This window comes from Ricinus communis, chromosome 6 (genome assembly GCF_019578655.1).
Source record: "Ricinus communis isolate WT05 ecotype wild-type chromosome 6, ASM1957865v1, whole genome shotgun sequence".
Taxonomy (NCBI): domain Eukaryota; kingdom Viridiplantae; phylum Streptophyta; class Magnoliopsida; order Malpighiales; family Euphorbiaceae; genus Ricinus; species Ricinus communis.
The window spans coordinates 15628898-15650229 of record NC_063261.1 but is presented as its reverse complement, the minus strand read 5'-3'; the positions used below and the strand labels follow the sequence as shown (position 1 = coordinate 15650229).

Sequence of the window (21332 nt, the reverse complement as noted above, 5' to 3'; positions counted from 1 at the left end):
AAACCACAAAACTCAAGAACCACAATACAAAGAATCTTTGAGTGTTGTTTAGAATTTAAATTTGGAAAAGTAGAGAGGGAAGGGAACGGTCTGTTTACACATATAGGGAGAGAGAGAGAGAGAGAGAGAGAGAGATTTTTACGAAGGGAAATATCGCGTGACTGGACCTTCCTTTTCAGGGCCCGCTAGTATTATTATTCATACCCATATATTTGTTTAATTAAAAGAAAAAAAGGTTCCAGTCCCATACTTCTCCAGCTTCTCCTTCTTCCTCTGTAAGATACTCCAATTTCTAAGGTTGGGTGTTTATAATTTATATGCAATCTCCTGTTCCTTTTATCTTCCGTTACTGTGATCTTAAACGCTGCAGGCCTTGTTGTCTCTTTTTTCTTAATTATATTAATGGAATCATCAGACTTATCCCTAGGGTTTGCATCGAATACGACATCGTCTTCGTCTTCCCGCCGTGCTCAAATTGCTGATGACTCCATCTCTCTCCAGCTTGATTCTAGCTTCCGTGGCCCTGACCATCCACCCGTCCCACTCCAACCACTAACAGAGAACATTCATAATTATCATCAAAACGGTATTTTAGATAGGCAAAACGACAATTATAAAGAAGAAGATTATGAAGAAGAAGAAGAAGAAGAAAACGAGAAAGAAGTTAGAATTTTAGGGTATTCAATGTGCTTGAAAAGGCGAAGAGATAGCGAATTACCCTCATCGACATCAAATTCATCATCAAAAAGAACAGGATTAGACCTTGAAGGGCGGCGAAATTTGGTTAAATCATGGGGGAATCAACCAATTAGTGTGTTAGATTCTGAGATTTTTGAAATGATGGAGAAAGAGAGAGACAGGCAATATAAAGGAATTGAATTGATAGCGTCAGAGAATTTTGTTTGTAGAGCAGTAATGGAAGCATTAGGTAGTCATTTAACTAATAAGTATTCAGAAGGAGCACCCGGTTTGCGATACTATGGTGGGAATCAGTACATTGATGAAATAGAAATGCTTTGTTGGAAAAGAGCATTGGACGCTTTTAATTTGGATTCAGAGAATTGGGGTGTAAATGTGCAGCCATATTCGTGTACTTCTGCGAATTTCGCTGTCTTTACTGGGTTGCTATTACCTGGAGATAGGATTATGGGGTTGGATAATCCTTCTGGAGGGAATACAAGTCATGGATATTATATGCCTAGTGGAAGGAAAGTGTCTGCTGCATCGATTTTCTTTGAGAGTTTGCCTTATAAAGTGAATCCACAAACTGGGTATATTGATTTTGATAAGCTAGAGGAGAGAGCACTTGATTTTAGACCTAAAATACTTATTTGTGGTGGGAGTTCGTATCCAAGGGAATGGGATTATGCCAGATTTAGGCAAATTGCAGATAGGTGTGGCGCTGTACTGTTGTGTGATATGGCTCAGATTAGTGGTCTTGTTGCTGCCAAGGTGCTAATTGTTTATACTCTTAATCCTTGGTGGTTTGAGTTCTGTTTTTAAAATGCTTTTCTTTGCTTTGTAGTGTTTGTTGCGTTTATAATGACTTATTGATGATTTTTTTCTTTTAATATCAATTTGCCTGGTATACTGCAAGACTTTGTATTTTTCAAATGCTATCTAGTCTTTATTATGCAATCTATTAGTTCTAGATCAACATATGGTCCAGTTCTCCAAGTTGGAAAGATATGTCAAATTAATTAGCATTGGAATTCATTCTGATGCCAAGTTTTGTGATCATACATCATTTTCTTTTGGATTAATGTTGCATATGATTTCTTACAACTTGTATTGCCTATTTGGAGGATGCAAGCCTGGTTGCATGACTGCTCTGTGATACTTTAGCAGGTAATGAACAGGAACTATATTTCTAATAGTTGTACTGTTGTAGGTGATACATGGATAGAAAATATAGAGACAGAAAAAGAGTTTGATCTAAGGAAAAAGACAATTTGGTTTACAGTAAATTACGGGGAATAAAAATCCATTACTGGGATTCCTTCTGCTTAAGAAAGAGGGAGGGGATCGTCTTGTTTAATTGCAAGCTCGTGATAATGAGGGAGGAAGACCATGAGGAGAGAGGAAAAAGCAGGATTTCTCCAAAATCTTGCACTTTATTAACAAGATATAAGTGATCAGTCAAGTATCTCGCCTCAAAATTGAGCTTTTTCTTTGGAATTGCAATGATTAAGTTCAGAGTTACAATCATTAGAATTTTTAGCATAAGTCAATTTTGAAAGTTAGGGCACAGGTTAGGGTTTTTTCTTGTGATTATCCTTAATGATAAGAGTGTATCTATTTTAATAACAAATGTAGTTCTGCAGAAGTTGCAAGTTTTACAATTTAGTTACCTTAGTGGCAACAGCCAAGTCATTCTACAGTATTGTATCCTTGCACTTATGCTTTCAGAAAATTTCTTGCAAATTTGGGAAGCCTTCTTATTTTTTTATTTATTGCTCCTTAAGTTTTAAATGAACCTTGTAGTTGGTCATGGATGAATGGAAGGCTTTGTTCTTGTTCTTTTTTCCAACTTGGTCTCTTAATCAATTCATGCAATGGAGATGGTTGAATTATGCTCGTAAGTAGTTCTCCACAGGAGATAGGGACAACTCGTCTTGCCTCTTTGAGAAAATGTTTTTGCACTTCTCAAGAGCATGAGTTTGCATGAATTGATTATTCAAGTAGAGCTTACAATTCAAATTCATCATATCTATCATTTTGTTCGATGATTGTCCCTTGAAATTTCCTCTGTGGCTGAATTGACAAGCTTGTTAATTTACAAATAGATGTCCCAAAATATTCCAATTGATACACGGAATAAAAGGAAAAGAACCTCCTATTTAAATTTCTCGTTCTTGTTTATGCAGGAATGTGTAAACCCCTTTGATTACTGTGACATTGTTACCTCAACAACTCATAAAAGTCTTCGAGGTCCTAGAGGAGGTATCATTTTTTATAGGAGAGGAATGAAGCCAAGAAAAATGGGAATGCTAGTAGGCCAAGGAGATGATAGTGATTACTATGACTTTGAGGAAAAGATAAACTTTGCTGTCTTTCCATCACTGCAAGGTGGACCACATAATAACCATATTGCTGCTCTCGCCATAGCTTTAAAACAAGTGGCTACTCCTGAGTACAAGGCATACATGCAACAGGTGAAGAAAAATGCACAGGCTTTCGCATGCACGCTGTTGAGAAGAAAATGCAGGCTGGTAACTGGAGGCACAGACAACCACATGCTACTTTGGGATCTGAGGCCTTTAGGATTAACAGGTTTGTTACTGTTTTATGTTGCTGTTCATGAGATGATACCCATTTGTTTTCTTTTGAAGAAGAATATGGTGAAACTTTATTTCCATTTTACAGAATGATTTTATTTGAGCAGATACAAGTGCTTTTTGCTCAACTCCATAGGGATCACATTAGTCATAACTTATAAGAATAGGTTGTGTGTGTGTTTGAAGCTTCATCGGGTTCTGACATGAACTTTGATTCTTATATTTTAAGTTCATTCATTATTCTGCATCCATTTGCATGCTTTGCTGAATCTGTTCTTACTGTTTCATTGCTACCTATCGTTGTTAGATATGAGTTAGAATTTGTGTTTGTTTTTGTCTATTTAGGGAAAATTTATGAGAAGGTCTGCGAGATGTGCCACATCACTGTAAATAAAATTGCTGTTTTTGGTGACAATGGCACCATTAGTCCTGGAGGAGTAAGGATAGGTAAGTGAAGTTTTCCTTGAATTTTGTTCCGTGGCCATGTAAATCTTGACTTAATAACATGTTAATCATCCCAGGTACTCCTGCTATGACATCAAGAGGTTGCCTAGAATCTGATTTTGAGACAATAGCTGATTTTCTTCTGAAAGCTGCACGTATTGCGAATATTTTGCAGCGTGAGCATGGGAAGGCTCTTCTAAAGGGTCTGCAAAGCAATAAAGATATTTTAGAGCTCCGGAATCGAGTTGAAACTTTTGCAACTCAGTTTGCAATGCCTGGTTTTGACTTGTGAATAGATTTTTGGATCTAAATTATCAAATATAAACATTGCTATATCCAGGGCGCCTGTGCACTTTGCAACTATATCAAGTGTAAATGAGTTGGTTATCTATTTGCACTCGTATGGCCTTTAAACAGCAGTTTTATGCTACAGTCGTCCCAGTTGCTGACCCTTGCTAGCTACCAGTAGTCACAACATAGGGATTTTGCTGTCATTTCATGGGGTGATGGGAGGATCTTTCTGTTATTAACTTGTTCTCCACTTCCAGTAAGTGGCAGTGCTTTCGGGAATTTAGTTTTTTGTCAAATGGTGGTGGCACCCAAGTGATGGATGAGGTGTATTTGAACACAAGATTGAGAGGAGATCTATAACTACCAGTGCTTTGGCAACCCTGAAATGATGGGTGAGATGGTATGTGATTGTGACTAGTTGAAGATTACATTGGTTTATTGATTCCTCAGTACAGCCACGTTGATTTTGAAAGAGCATGCAAAGAATATATGGATATACAAATTGGGAAATATAGCCCTGAGTTTTTTTTTTTTTTTTTTGTTTTTGGTTACGCCGAGCACCATGTAAGATCAGTAATTGTTTGATATGCTTTAATGTTAATTTACAATGTCCAGTGATAGGTGCTGTTTATTTTTTTCCCGTCTTTTGTTGGTTCTTGGCTTGTTGTAAATATTCAATAATAGTATTTGGGAATTTGCATAAGGAAGCAATAAACATGGAAAAAATCCGAGTTCATTATAATGTTATTGTATGCCTTGTCCTGTGTGTTGTCTTGTTCAAATAAGACTATTGCATATTAGATAAGAGGAGCCATTAACTTTGCACTGAAATGAAGCATTTGCAAGAGTTGTCCTAATGATAACTTTGTGTTTGTTTGTTTAATTGCTTTTGTTGATTAATAAGAGGCTAGATTAAAGATATACAAAATTCTCGTATTGAGGCTTGGCATGCTTAATTCAACTGTCATGTCTGCACGTCCTCTTTTTCATCGTCACATATTTAGAGAGAATAATAATCTTGTTGATTAGACTGAAATTGGCTTATCTCAAATTTATGGATAAGATTCTCATGATTCAAGAAATACCGGGGTATCAGATTGATGAAAATGAGGAAACAATCTAAGGGATGGTGTGCTTATTTGTATGCAATCTCAACCAGAAAAGGGTTGGTGTTTAATGCTTATAAATATGCCTAAATCATCACCCATTATTTGGTTTTTTTGGATAGCAAGCAACAAGCAAACAGACCCAACTTTTTCATTGTTATAGGAAAAACTCTTCTTGTAACAGAGCCGACCATTGTACATAATGTAGCCGACCAAACCATGAAAATCTAATTATAGATCTTTTGCACATTCATGGCCATCCTCTAAGTGGGGATTCCTTTTCTTTTTATTTGGTGTATGTTCGTGTGTCAGATAATGAATTGAAGCAGTCCATGATTTCAAGTCAAATACAGAGACATTCCAATTGCCTAACGTAATTAAATAACTAAATTGCCAAATCACGACAGAATGAAATTTTGATACATGTTAATATACTAATATTCTTTATCATATGCATTATGTGTGTAAATTATTATTATATACATTATTTAATAAGTTAGTATATAATATAATATTAAATAGTAAATAATTATATCACCTCTTAATTTTTTATGTAATATATATATATATATATATATTGCCCTATCTATCTTATTTATTGTACTGAAATTCTTTTACATTTTGAAATTCAAGATAATTAAAGAAATAAATTGATAAAAAATATAATTTGATTTTTAAACGTTTCATTAAAATTACAATTCTAATATAATATAATTAATAATAAGAATAATATTTATTTTATTTTTATAATTGAAAGTTAAATTCTATGAATTTTTCAATATTTTGTTAAATATAAATACTTTTAAAATATTTAAGTTTTATTAAAGATTAAACTATGCTAAAAATCAAACTAAAAGATTTAATGAATAAGTTGAAATTTTTTTTATCAATTTAATATTTTGAACCGTCTTGACTTTGGATGAAAGAGGTAATAGATAGTTTTATTAAAAAAACACAGTTTTTATTACAATGAATTACACTAAAAATCAGAAAGCAAATAGCGTACAACCAAATTTAGTCAACGATCGTCTAACGGAAATTATAAAAATATTGATAATAACTAATATAGCATGGTAAAATACTAGGACAAATAGTAATTACACCATCTAGAATTTACCTGTTCCCAAATTTCTGGATTTGTTAAGCAAAGACCCCGAGGTGCTCTTAGCTGATTCCAAAAGTTCACTTTTGCTAAAGCTCATGTCCTTTACGTTCTATAAATGTTTAGTATTGGCAATTAAAGGAGAATTCATCTTCAAAGCATTTATTTGTTTGGAAATTATACGTTTTTCTTCAAATGTTTGACAAATATGGTAAAAAAAATTAGAAGTTTAAACGAGATGAGATTACCCTCAAGATGAGTTTTGGTCATTTTTAGAAAGCATCTCTTGTGCATGACTAGGTCAAAGAAGAACATAACATGTAAATCAATATGTCAATAAAAAAAATCAAAAGTATTATACCTTTTTCCTATGATTTTATGACTTCAATATTTGTAAAAATTTATATATATATATATATATATATATATATATATAGTAATTCATCAATTTCTTATAGAATTAGGAATATATATGAAATTATTATAGAATCATGATTGGATTAGATTAATGCTATTAAGATTAGGAAATTAATCACTAATTAATTTTAGTAAGTAAAAATTAATTACATATAAAATTAGAATAAAATTAGCAGCGGTATCTTAGTCAGTTTAAAAATTTATCCTTCTTATGTGCTTTCATATATATTATGAATAATCTCATACATGTTTCTAATAATAAAAGATTTAATAGGAAAAATCTATTATGAGTTGCTTAATTTCTTATTTTTATTTTTTATGGAGTTTTTGAATTTTTATTTTGTTGTAAAGAGTTATTTTTATTTTTATTTTTAGTTTTATTAAAAAATCATATATATATATATATATATATATATATATATATATATATATATATTATTAGACTTTTGTTCTATTTATACTTTTCTTTTGATTAAGAACTACGAGACCTTATATCCTGGTCTCTTTCGGTCCAGGAATGACATGTGCGTTAGAAACATTGACGCGTGTTTTCTTTTTGAAATAATTTATATTTATTAAACCTACATTGAATATTCATTAACTTATGGTAATTAAATTTACATTGAATGTTCATTATTTAAATGTCAAATGTTCATTATTTGTTAATTTTATTTTATTGAAAAGATATTTATACTATAAAATAAATATTTGTAGTATAACTTTAGCTTGAATTTTTCTTGTTTACTAACTGTAGGGACATATTATGTTATATCTATATTATATATGTCCGTTTGAAACAATTAATGAATATGGTGTTCATTAACGATGAATATCCATTAACAAACTAATAATATTATGCTTATCAATGATGAATGCTTATGTGAATTATAAAAATAGTTTAATATACATCACAAAAATAGTGAATTTAACTTTCATAAGAATAAACATCATTTTCATCATTTCATAGTGATATGCATATATAAAATTCTAACTACTAGATTAACAAGAATAAATTAATAAACATGTAAATCATAAATGATGAATATCTTTCAGTAAAACAATGAACATCTAAAAAACTGATAGAATAAAAAAATAAACACCATTACTATAAACAATGAATAATGCACCTATGGATGATGGATATTGACGTCCATCATAAACAAAAGAGCTAAATATATATTTATGTTCTTGAACTTGTATCGATTAGTCAGTTTAATACTTTAATTTTTAATTTAATTTAGGCACCTGAATTATACTTTTTTGATATCTAAACACCTATAACTTTCAATTTAACCTAACATGCACCTAAATTTTATTTTTAATAATATTTAAAAATACTTTTTTACAATCATGTGGATGTATTGAATGAAAACATATGTCAAAAAGTGTTAAAATATCACAAAAAAGCAAGTTCAGGTGCCTGTTTTTTTAAAAACAGAAGTTAAAGGGTTAAATTGACTAAATAATCAAAGTTTAGGGGCATAAATATGCATTTGGTATAAAAAAAGTAACACTTTTTTGTTATGAAATGATAAACTATATATGAATGAAATTTTGAATTTGTCAAATACGTAAAAAATAGTTTTATTCACTAATAATGATATTTCTTTTAGTATATGACGACTTTCTAAAAATTATATTATATTAACTTTAATAAATAATTTATTTTGTCAGTTGTGGAAAGTATATCAATTTTTAATTTACCAAAGTATGATTAACTAAAAAAATAAAAAAAATATGATAATTGTTAACTCTTAAAATATAGTATTAAGTTATGCTATATTTTTATAATCTCTTAAACACTTTAATTTTCATTTTAATTTAACAGACATCTAAACTTTGTTTAATGATAATATTAAAATATCTACGCATTATACACATGCACTTGTTGAATGAAATTACATATAAAAATATTTAAATATCACAAAATTATAAGTTGATGTGTCTATTAGATTAAAGCAAAACTTGAGATATTAAAGTGACTAAATAATTAAAATTTAAATATTCAAATATGTATTCAGTCTTTCAATTCGTAGTCTGTGATTGAAAAGAGATTTTTATTATAATTAGTCATATAATTTGGGGGTAGGATAATAAAGGAGTTGAAAATGATCAATGTAATAAACAAAAGAAAGGTAAAAGATTTACAAAAAGAGGTAAAAAAGAAATTGAAACTAAGGAATAAAATGATCAAAAACAATGTCAGGACTTTGATATTGATGACAGAGACTTTGAGGAAGTTTCATCATCAAGAACAGCAACTTAGCACCATAGCTTTCAAGTTTCAACCCATCAAAGAAAATGGAAAGGAAAAAAGAAAAGGCTTCCTAGAGCAAATAGAAAACTGCTTTTTGAAATTTAAGAAAAAGCAAAACTTAGGAATCTCAATTCTTTTCTCTCTCCTGTAAATTGTCCTTTCCTCCCTCTCTTTTCCATCATTGTTCCACAACTAGAATCATTAGTCATTTACTATCACAACTCTAAAAGAATCTCTATTGAAGTGCAAAAGATATGTAGGGGACATTCCATAATTGCAAACCCATATTTTTCTTCTCTTGAGGGGTAAAACCCAGCTGGAAAAAAAAGAAATATATATTAAAATAATAAAAAGAAGCTTTGATATACACAAGGGTCATCTGTAAAAATATATTATATATTTTGTGGACTGTGATCACATAAAAGTTGGAAAATAAATAGTGAAAGATTTTGAAGGTGATACCTTCCAACATTTAAATTAGGGTTGAGGACCCTACAACCCAAAGGCTCAACTACAAACTCAATGTGACATTAATGGAAACAAACTAAACTAATGAAGTCAAATCCTTTGATGTAAAAATAAAACTTTTGGAAGAAGAGTAAATCCTGATGTGAACTACATACATTAAGTGGGAAGCAGGCAGCTCTCTTTGACAAGGGTGAAAATGATGGCAAATAAAGAACTGAGACCCACAAATCAGAAGAGAGAAAAATTAATCTCCTTTTTTTTTTTTTTTTTTTTTTTTCCTTTTTTCCCCCTTTTGCCTTCTCTAGTTGTAATTGAACATGTGCAAATGCAATTTAATTTTCTGGTTGTCTTGTGGACAGGTAGCACAAGACCCCTTTTCTGGTGTAATCATTCTTTTTTTAACTTTTGAAATGAGAAGGATCTGCTCTTGGTTTTGTGGGAAGTTAAACCTTAATCATTTTCAAGCCCTTAACTTGTAAAGGAGGAAAGAATTGGAGGTTGCATTATTATTGCCTCCCTACCTATTCAATTAGTTGAAATTAGAAGCTTATGGTTGTTAACAAAAAAAAGAAAAAGAAAAATTGATTACCTATTTTTATGGCATATTTTTGCACCATTTTGGCATTTAGTTTTTACTATTTTATTTCTTGAAATATATTCAAGGAAACATAATTTATTCTAAAATTTTTTAAAAATTATATTTTACAAAAATTATATAAAAAATAACAAAGTATAAACATAAAAATTAAAAATAATATCAAACTGGCTCATATTATATGTTACTCTATCTTTTTATTTCTTTTTGCAATCTGTATTAGTTTTGCTTTTCCTTTTTTTTTTTTTTTAATAGAAGATATCAGTTCATTAAAGTTTCAGCATGAATTGCAAAAATAACATTATTCACTGAATAAATATCTCTTTGGTACATGCTAAGTTCTTTAGTTTTCGCACTATTATATGCAAAATAATTATTGTATTAATCCAATCGTTATTTAGAAATTATATTAACAAATATTTATAATATAATTTAAATGGTAAAAGTGTTTGTTTACCAAATACAAATGTTATATTTATATTCAATGAATTATTATTTTTATTACAAATATAAAAAAATAACTATTTTTACTATACAAGGCGTAATTTAAAAGTAAAATAATATCTATATATATATATATTATATATTAATAGAGTTAGACTTATGCTTAATAAATTATTAATAAAATTAATACATAATTTAATTAATCAAACAATTTATAAGGCAATTTGAATAAATGTCCTTCACCTTACGTAAGTCTATAAGGCTATATTATATATATATATATGAAGTTCAAATATTTGGAGCAAACACTTAATTAGTTGATATTTTTTTTGTTAGGAAAAGAAATGGTTTTGGTTAAAGTCTAGTTATTTGAAAGGGGTAAAATTCAAGTAGTTTGGTCTGTTATTATTAAAAAGAAGTGATTGTCAGTCAAGATTCGGATGCAACACTTTTAAGTACTTGCGGCTGTGAAAAATAATCAATGCCTGTGTACCTCAATTCACAACTTGTAGTCTGCTTTATCCTACCCATCTTATTATTATTATTATTATTATTATTATTATCATTATTATATCTTCTTCTTCTTAAATCATTTCCTCTATTTTCTTCTTCAATTTTCTCTGCCTTCTCTTATTTTTACCTCCACCTAATTATTGTGAATATTAAGAAAATATTATAAAAAAAATAACCCTTTTGTATGTACATCTCAATTGGCTAAAATTTCATTTCTTCTGCAAAATATTTTCTACAACAAAAGATTAGTTCTGAAAAATGACTTAATCATTAAAATTGCACAATTGAAGGGCTGATTTGATTTGATTTGAGTTTACTTAATTTAATCAATTTTACCTACCAAATAGAAAAAAGAATTTAACAAAAGAAAGAGAGAAAGCAAAGAGAATGAGTCATGAGTTGTGACTGCTCAATTTGTTTCGCTTAAAATGCATATAAACTTCAATTACCATGTAACTACTTCATTTGCCATGGTTTTGTAGGACAAACATGAAGCATCATATATATATATATATAGACACCCTTTCCTCTATTCTTCCAGATATACAGCTACAGAAGGAGAATCTGTTCTTTGGATTAAAAGATCTTGCTTTGCATTGAAGCTAACTGCATGCCCTATCTTAATTTTGTATATGGATATATTATGCTTCTTGTTTTTGTCTAGGGATTGTAATGTTACTTTTCTTCAAAGTAAGAATCTTATTCCCTTTTTTTTTTTTCTCTTCAAAATTAAATCTTTATGGATTTTTTAATTTTTTAGAAAATTAAGCACCCACATTCCATTCTTCAAAAATTATATGTATATTCTAGCTGCAAAACTAGAGTTCCTTCAAGGGGAAAAGGAAACTTATAGAAACTTGTAAGGAAAAAATAATAATAAAAGAAGGGGAAAAAAAAGAAAAGAAAAAAGGGTGGCATCAATATGCCAGCAGTAGCTACTGATTGTTGCAGTTTCTTTTTAACCTTTTTACTAGCTCTTTCTTTCTTTCTTTCTTTCTACCTAGGGCTGCACATGTACATCTATCTATGAGTGCACATGTCCAAAAGTTTCTTTCTACCTTCAACTATTTCATCAAAGAAATCATCAAGCTGCCCAATTATGGTCTCAACCCCACATCTCAACAACCCAAAGCAACTCTTCAAGTTGTCAACTTTGTCTTGGATCTCAAGTTCTGATTCATACTCCATAACACTCTCCATATCTACTTTTAGCTCTTCCATTGCTATTTTGGCTTGTCTGAATTCGTAAAGCATAATCCCTGGTTGCCCACCAATTTGGTCCATCTCATTTGCCACTCTTTCTTGCAATCTTGCCATTGATACCATAAAAGATGACCCGAATATCACATGCCCTCCATACCCTCCTCCCTGGCAAAAACTTGTTTCAGGCCAGCAATACACGAGCCCTCCAAATAATATCATTAGAAGCAATGAACTAACGTTTCTCATTGCATAGAGAACTCCTCTGAAACCATTGAACGCATTGAACTTTGATTCTATTGATACGTTCTCATCAAATTGTAGGGACAATGCTCGAGCCCTTGTTTCCATTAAGCTCTTGTTATCCTCTTCTAACACTAGAATTTCTCTTTGGCAACCCATGATTGCCCGAATGACCTATACAACAATTAGACCAATATCATTATAAAACTTCATATATATATATAGTTGAAATGAATTAAGGTTTAGCTAAGTATGGCAAACTAACTTACCTGACGAACAACTTGTGCATTCAAATTATGGAACCCGTCAAGGGAAGAAGCTATATTAGCACCAGAAGAGTAAATATTTTCCATTCCTGAAACTCCGGATTTCATTATAACACATGCTTCCCAAAGCCTTGAACTTTCGTCCATGTATTCATCCAGCCACTTCTCTCCAATAGGAAGATGAAGCCTCTGAACCAGAATGGTTAATTGGGAATGGAAAGATTGAAGAGAGGAAAGAACAGACTGAAGGAACTGAATTGACATGAAGTTGTTAGAAAGGAAACAGCGGTCGAGATCATCGAGCCCTCGTGTGAGAAAGCTGTAGAAGCCATTGACAGAAGTGGTGGTGGTGCATGAAGGATCCATTATAGAAGAGGAAAGAATTAATAATGGTGGTGAAAATAAGGTGATGGAGATTGATATGTATTTATATTATTGGTAGGGGGGCTAAAAAAATAAAGGAAGAAAAAGGGAGGCAAGAAATGAAAGAAAAGGGAAGTGAATAGCTTAAAAGCACAGGTTTCTATAGTGAAAAGGATTGTTGGGTGCAATTATGTGTGTTTCCTATAGTGTGGAGTGGATGATTGGGAATCTGCTGTTATCATTGTTTATATGGGCAAGAAAAAAATAAATAAATGGAGAGAATGGTTAATTACTCAAGAAAACATATGAAATCTTAGAGAGCTCTCTTTGATTTTATTTTCTTTTTAACTTTCTTTCTAGCAATCTCTAAAAGGAGCTCAGTTGTGTTTTATGTTTACTTGTGTGTGTATATTTATTGATTTACAATTGAATTGTATGATATTGATATAGGAACTATCCCACTACTTAATTTTAATATATTATTCCAAATTGTACATAAATAATTATTATATATTTAAATAATAAAAAATATATTTTAAACTTTAAACAAATTAGAAGGAGTCATAATGCATAGTGGTCTAAATTCTTTTTTTCTAATATCTTTATGTGTTTGTTTAAATAAAGTTTATAGTTTTTTTAAAAGTTTTTCATTTAAGCAATTTATATAAAAGTAAAATTTTACATAAATATTACATGTTAAAATCTTCTTATATAAATTTAATTTAAATTTTGTAAATTTTAATTTAATAAATACATAAAAATATTAAACACTAGAGCTATCAGAAAAATAGCCAAAAACACAATCTATAGAAACAAAGATGAAAACAATGTTGTGTTGGTGCAGAAGCTCTTTATTCTATGATATGTTAGATTATGTTTTTCTTGGGCTGTAAAAGTTTGACTACTTTGACTGAGATTCTTTTTCTTTTTTTTCTTCTGCTTCTTTTCTTGTTCCTTTGTTCTTTCTTCTCATTCTCCCATTTTGATTTTGTTCCTCTTTTGAATTTAGTGCAAAATGGCTTTCCTTATAATATATAGATATGGATACAACCTTTTTCTTTCATACCCTTCTTTTCTTTTGCCAACTTATGCATGTTGTGTTGATGTTCCAAAATTAGATCTTTTTGGGTACTGTAAATTTCATTAGATATGTGATGAATCAATTTCTTTAGGTATAAAATAAGGTTTTAGGTTTGTGTGTATTGGGATAACTTTTATTTTTACAATGTAGATTCTTTTCTTTTCTTTTCTTTAGGACCCGACCTTCTATTTTAGGCATTGCATTTAATCATGTATTGTTTTTACAGAATCGAATTTTATAATGGTCGGATTTATATATTTATAATAATTTAATTATTAATAACAATAATAATAATAATAATAATAATAATAATAATAATAATAATAAAAATGTGTACCCATTTACTCTAGACAATATTATATATGATAAGCAGTGGCGGATCCACCATGGGCCCCCTCTGCCTCCTTCCTTGCTCCTAAATTTTACTGTTTGCCCCCCACTAAATAATAAAATTCTTATATTAACTCTATTTTTAGCCCAAATATGAATTTATTATATATATAATAGATATGAAATATTATAGAAGCGTACTACTTTATCATTATTAATAAATAAAACAGTATAAATTCTTCTAGAATGCCACTATTGTTTTGAATTTAAATTTATATATTAAGACATGGTTTATTACATTGATTTTAATAATATCTTTGGTCCTAATCTATACATTTGCTCACTTGATAAATGAATTTTAATTTTCATTTTATTCTTGAAAGTTCTTTTCACTTATTAATTAATTTTGATGTTAATAATTTACCAACAATTAAAAGATATAAGCTAAAAATGGTACATGAAAGTTAATTTTATATATAATATTAAGTTTACTATGCGTACGTTCATTAAGTTTCTTAATCCACCATCAATGAAATACCACCTAAAATGCTATTTTAATAGATAATAAGATTATACTTTTAGTACCCACTAAGGTGTTATGGTTTGTGATTTGTTTCTTTTGAAGGTATATATTCATTTAGTTGAACATTAGTTTTGTGCTTTATTCTCCTAAATGCCTTTTTATAATTCAATTATGAAATTAGAGAGACACACAACTTTAAATTGGAAAAATTCATATTAATACTTTATAGTTTAGATGTTTGGCGCTTTAAAGTTATGATTTCTTATATATCGATTCAGTATTTTTAAATTCTTTTTCGATGATCGTGGGTTTATATTTTGAATTTCGAATGTTTAATTAAGCTAATTTTTAATGTGTTGAACTTATTTTTAGTCGATTTTAAATATGACTAGCCATAAGGTCCAAAGTTGCTGAAATTTCAAGATTTGCTATAAGAGGTGTAACTAATTTTGCTTCCCTTTAAGACCAACTACAAGTATATTTGGAATAGATAATTATATCATCAAGAGTTTCGAATTACAAGAATTCTTTTTATATTACTCCTCTAAGTTTTCGTGACGGAAATCGTTGGTCAAAAAATGAATTTTAAACCATATGGTACTAAATTGTCATCAAGGGAAATTTCAGAATACTAAGATTTATATAGAAGTAAAAAATATAGGTCTTCAAGGGTTAACCCTCTATACTGTAAGGTATTAATGTAAATTTTCCAGTTTTAAAATATATAGACAAAGTTAAAGGATTGACATACATATTGAGGCAATGACTAGATTATAGCCTCATAAACTCATAATATTAAGCTATTAGGTGATAACCCATATTTATTATTTGATGTTTCCAAATATTATCACTGCCCCTAAAACAATTCAATTCTATATTTCACAATGCCAACTAATATATAATTTACTTGTTTCTGAGAGCATTGAAACTTATATTACTACAATTAAATAATAATAATAATAATAATAATAATAATAATAATAACAACACTAACTTTATGAATACAATTATGGAGTAGTGTCTATACATTTCATCTATTGCATGCTACCTACTTTGTCTTGCTTGGCACATAAATTAAAAACTAATAATGTGGAGTTTATTTCACATAATTAAATCAGAATGTGGTACCATACATCATGCTTACAATTTTATCTACTAATATATATATATATATACTTTTCATCTCTTTCATTTTACCTACTTATCTTCTTTGATACATAAATATTAATAATGTCAAATGTCTTGTTGATGCTTTAATACCATATTAGGCACAAAGATTCATTTATTTATTTTTTCTTTCTTTTTTTGACTTTGATGAGTTTTAAAAGACAGTAAAAAAGAAACAAGACTATAAGAGGCAATTTTTCTTGCTTTTTTTGCATTTAATTGAAATCAACATATCTTCGACCTATTTATTTTGAATTCATTTCGATTTGCAAATGCTAACCTTTATAATACATCAAAATCCATAAATAGCATCATCTATATGAATAATTATCAAATTATGGTATAGTTTTGATAAAAAACTGAATTATAGGAGATAATGATATAAATTGTCACTTAATTTTTTAATTTAGTTTCATTTTAGTCATAAAATTTTAATTTATTTTATTTCAGTCATCTAATTTTTATTTTATTTCAATTTAGTGACTTTGCAACTAAAAAATTGACATATGATAAAAACAACCAATAAAAAAAACAGTAATTAAAAAATAGAAACATAACATGTTAATTTCTTATTGGTAAAGTGACTAATTGTAAGTAAAATTAAAAATATATAATTAAAGTGAAACAAATTAAATTTTATAACTAAAATAAAACTAAATGAAAAATAGTGACTATATTATATTATTATCCTGAATTATAAAAATTATACTATATACATTAAGAATATAAATTTTCTACCTATGGTTCTTGAACTTGTAGATTACATTCAATTCAAAATTATTTTTCACTTCTTGCAGTAATTATACTATGTGACATCCAAAACTTATGTTAAGAGCATTTAAACATGATACTAATTATCCGTACATATATTACAGTGCTATTACTATTATTTTAATTATAAATATATTCAATTTATAAAATTTAGTTTTTAAAAGAATATTTATATGAAAAATTAACTAATAAAAATATGTTATATAAAATAAGAAAATATTTTTTATTTATTAGCTTTAATATATTAAATATATTTATATATATTAATATTAATAATATAATTAATATTTTTAGATATTAAATAATTACTATTTAATTAAAAACAACTTATTAACTTGTCTACTCTTTTTTAGGACTAGAATCATTATTTTATTAGAATAATAACACATTGTTTAAGGTATTAATATAACAATTCAGAAAAATAAAATTATAAATTAATATAACGCCAATTTATCATAAATAAATAAACAAACATGTGTACATTTTTTTATGTGTCAAGATTAAATAATGTCTCGGCATATATCAACCATTTGCTTGACATAGTTCCGGAAAAAAGTTATCTACAATTAATTAGATATTAAAATGTGTAAAAATAAAATAATATTTATTTTATTTTATATTAATTGTCTATTTTTCAAATAAAAAAAATTAAATTATCTGTCACTTTTACATATATAATACAATATTAATTTTTTCTTTTCTATTTTTTCTTTATATTAGAATATGTATAATAAATTCTACAATATCTATAATAGGATAAATAAATTATTATAATTTAGCTTGTTTTCTTCAATAATTAAATCTATTAAATGCTTTGTTAATCTAAATGAACTGTAAAAAAAAAAGGATAATTAGTACGAAATGGGGGGAGTAATCTCATAAATAACAATTAGTTTCTTAAAAATTTTTTGCTGAAATTTGCTGTATTTTATATACTTTAGATCTTCTCAAACCTGAATGATGTGGTTAATACATAATAATGGAGTTGTCCAATATTGTAAAAAATCTATTCATTTAATGAAAAACAAAAACAAAAGAGAAACAAAGGTTAATATTTCCTGTAGGTGCAAATTAGAAAAGAAAAAAAGGGTAAAAGGGTATCTAATTATCTATTACATAATTTCAAGGTAGGAACCAAGACAAGATAAAGGAAATCTTGACTATCTAAATAGGGTTTGATCCTAAAACACAAACCAAAAAAGAAAAAATAAAAAAATAAAAATAAAGGATTAGAATCTTAGTCAACCAAATATGCTTAGATTTTAATGTCCCAAAAGCTACTCTCCAAAAAAGAAAAAGAAAAAGAAAAAGAAAATACCTCAAAAGCTATAAAAGTATAAACTCTCATCCCACAAGAAAAGAAAAAAAAAAAGAAAAAAGAAAAAAAAAATCCATTCTATTAACCTTATTAAAGTGCAACATAATTTGAAATGACAACACTATTGGATTTTGAAGATTTAATTAGATATATGTAGAGGTGATTATTTAGTATTAAGTTATTATTATTTTTATTATTTTATAAATTCAAGCTGAGTAACTGTATGAACCCATTAAGTGATTAAACCAGAATAAATAAAATTATATGAATTAATTTCTTTTTATTAATATAAACTGAACCCAGCCAAATAAATTTGTTTATATACAAGCAGAGCTCTAAAATCTAATTAATATACTATTTGATATGATAGAATTAGAATTGTATCTAATTAGATAATTAATTTATTAGTTAATACAATATTATAATATAATTAATATACTATTTTTTAGAATTACAGTTATTATTTAATTAGGAATATAATTTATTAATGAATAAATTAATAAAAAAATCATAAAACTATATATGAACTTTAATTTTATATATTAAAAATAATTATATATATCAAAACAAAAATCTTACGTGTCAAAATATAAATACATATAACAAAAGAATTTAGATATCAGAAATTGAAATATACGTACATATTTTATTTCCTTTTCTTTATGATCATCAATAATGTTTTTTCAATAGAAGAAGGTATATAATAAGTAGATATATTGAACCGCTTTCATACTTTTTACTCCAATAAGGATATGTGGTATTTTCTTTTAAGAAAGAAAGAGATTTAATTACTAGGAAAAGCTCTATACCTGTCTTCATCAATTAAACAAATCAAATTAGGAGAATATATGTTCACAATGAAAAAATAAAACCATTAAAAAAAAACTAAAACCACTAATATACGTTAAAATTTTTAAAATAATATTTTATCATCTGCAAATGTTTTATCGGAGATGTTCTAAATTACTCTATACTACTAAATAAATAAATAAATAAATAAATAAATAAACTAAAAAGAGGCTAAAGCATGATCCACAAAATTGATTTCCCTAGGAATCCATGATATGATATTTGAAAAACAGCAGGAGAGTATTTGCTCCATGTCAACTGCCATAAGACTAGAGTAAGAGCCAATCCGGGATGCTGAGGTGGAAAGTTGTGCCACATTTAGACAGTCCACTTCCATGTTTATATAAATCAAGAGCAAAGGTCAGGAAAAAGAAAATGAGAGACTAGAATTTTGCTATGTCTAGATCAAAAGAGTAAGGCATAAAAAGGAACAGGCCGAACCAACAATTTTACCATTCCAATCTCTAATTGTAGCACCTAAGCCTGCATCAGTATTACTTCTGAATGTTGCATCAGCATTCAGTTTATACCTGCCAACATATGAGGAGCTTGCCAAATTACCTGGGACCTGAAACCATTGTTTTTCACAAACAGGAATGACATTGACTGTGTCAAAGTCTTGAAGCATAAAGTTTACAAGATGCACTGTGTCCTCAAATGATAGATTTATTTTCAAAGCATAATTGGTTCCTTGCTTACCATATTCCCTAAATAGTCATTAAGAACTGAGCCAAACACCTTGAAATAGCAAAAATATCCAGATTATCTTCAATTACAAGGAAGAAACATATTGATCAAATCCAAATTTGCTTTGATCAAACAACTCAAGAATTAATTCAAAAATTTACAAAAGGAAACTCTCTCAGCTCATGCACTGCCAAATTATCGAATACTTGAATGCAATCAACAAGAGGCTACTTCGTTATTTATGTGGCACCATGGATCATGTCTACTCTTACATGCTCGGTCTCTTCTTATTCTTCATGCCTACTTTGATATTGATTTGGAAGTAAACAAAGACCACCATAGCTCTACTAGTGCTTATATAATTTATCTTGGTAAGCATCCAATCTCTTGGAGCTCAAAGAAACAATGCAGAATTGCTTGGTCATCGATTGAAGCTGAATACAGGTCGGTTGCCTTCACTGCAACTGAAGTGTCTTGGGTTTGCTCATTACTCATTAAGCTCGGTATATCACTATGGACCTCACCTGTTATTTACTGTGACAATGTTGGTGCCACTCAGCTCTGTTTAAATCCGGTCTTTCATTTAGGCATGAAGCATGTGACACTTGATTATCATTTTATCTGAGACAAAGTTCAAATCGAAGCTCTTCGAGTTGCTCATATCACCTTGGCTGATCAACTTGTTGATGCTTTGATGAAGCCATTCTTTCAAGCTTGGTTAGTAGGTTCTACTGCAAGACAAGATTGACATCTCCTCCAAGAGCTTCATCTTGTCGGGCATATAGAAGGAAACAAATCTCTTCCTATTTTATAAGTTCTTTACCATTATAACTTTACTTTCAATTGTATTTCTTGTCATATTAGGAGGTTTTCTCAGAAAATATTAATTCCTTCATGTATATATTAACGTTATACTACATTTCATGTAATTAAATTTAGAAAAGTCAATTTTAATTTAAAATGTCCAACTAACATAATAAATATATTATAATTTTAAAATGAAGTAATAGTATATAGATTTAATAAAATGAATTATATCTTCCAATATTCAATCTCTCTAGATTAAAATGTTTCTTGAGAATCTAGAAGTTATTCATTTTGAAAAAGAAAAGGAAAAAGTTGGAGGAGGAGAGATTCTAGAACATAATTCTTAATACATTATTAATTTCTTGAAATCAAGATTGTGTTTGTCTGTTTTTCTTTTTCTTTCTTTTATAGAAGAAAAGAAGGTTCATTAAGAAAGCAAACAAGCAGCATACGAAGATACAAAATCCTTAACAATAATCTATAGATGAATGAAGACAAAGACAAATATTGTTCCTATAAAAACAGATAGTAAGATTAAAGGGACCATCCAAACCTTTTGTTTAAGTGGTTATTTTTCCGTTGTTTTATTTAAAAATAAAAAATATAAAAAATTATAATTTTTGATAATTTAACACAATGAAAATAAAAAAATAAAAATTACCATAAATTTAATAAAAAAAGTAAAAAATATAAATATTTCAAACATTTTTTCTATTTTCATTTATACAAGGCTTTATAAATCGTGAGCTATATAATGGGAGTAAATAAAAACCCATTTAGTGTATAAATAAAAATTTGAACTTAAAACCTTC

General features: G+C 28.4%; 2 protein-coding genes across 2 annotated transcripts; one reads left to right on the top strand and one right to left on the bottom strand.

Annotated features, from left to right (window-relative positions):
- Nucleotides 1-123: 123 nt before the first annotated feature.
- On the top strand, nt 124-4760 carry LOC8260084 (serine hydroxymethyltransferase 7). The gene is made up of 4 exons (XM_002529485.4): nt 124-1452; nt 2868-3273; nt 3624-3725; nt 3800-4760. The coding sequence occupies exons 1-4, from the start codon at nt 403-405 to the stop codon at nt 4012-4014; spliced, it is 1773 nt and encodes a 590-aa protein (XP_002529531.2). The 5' UTR covers nt 124-402; the 3' UTR covers nt 4015-4760.
- Nucleotides 4761-11682: 6922 nt separating this feature from the next.
- LOC8287694 lies at nt 11683-13341 on the bottom strand. The gene is made up of 2 exons (XM_002529486.3): nt 12628-13341; nt 11683-12532 (listed from the first exon to the last, which is right to left on the bottom strand). The coding sequence occupies exons 1-2, from the start codon at nt 12988-12990 to the stop codon at nt 11936-11938; spliced, it is 960 nt and encodes a 319-aa protein (XP_002529532.1). The 5' UTR covers nt 12991-13341; the 3' UTR covers nt 11683-11935.
- Nucleotides 13342-21332: the final 7991 nt, after the last annotated feature.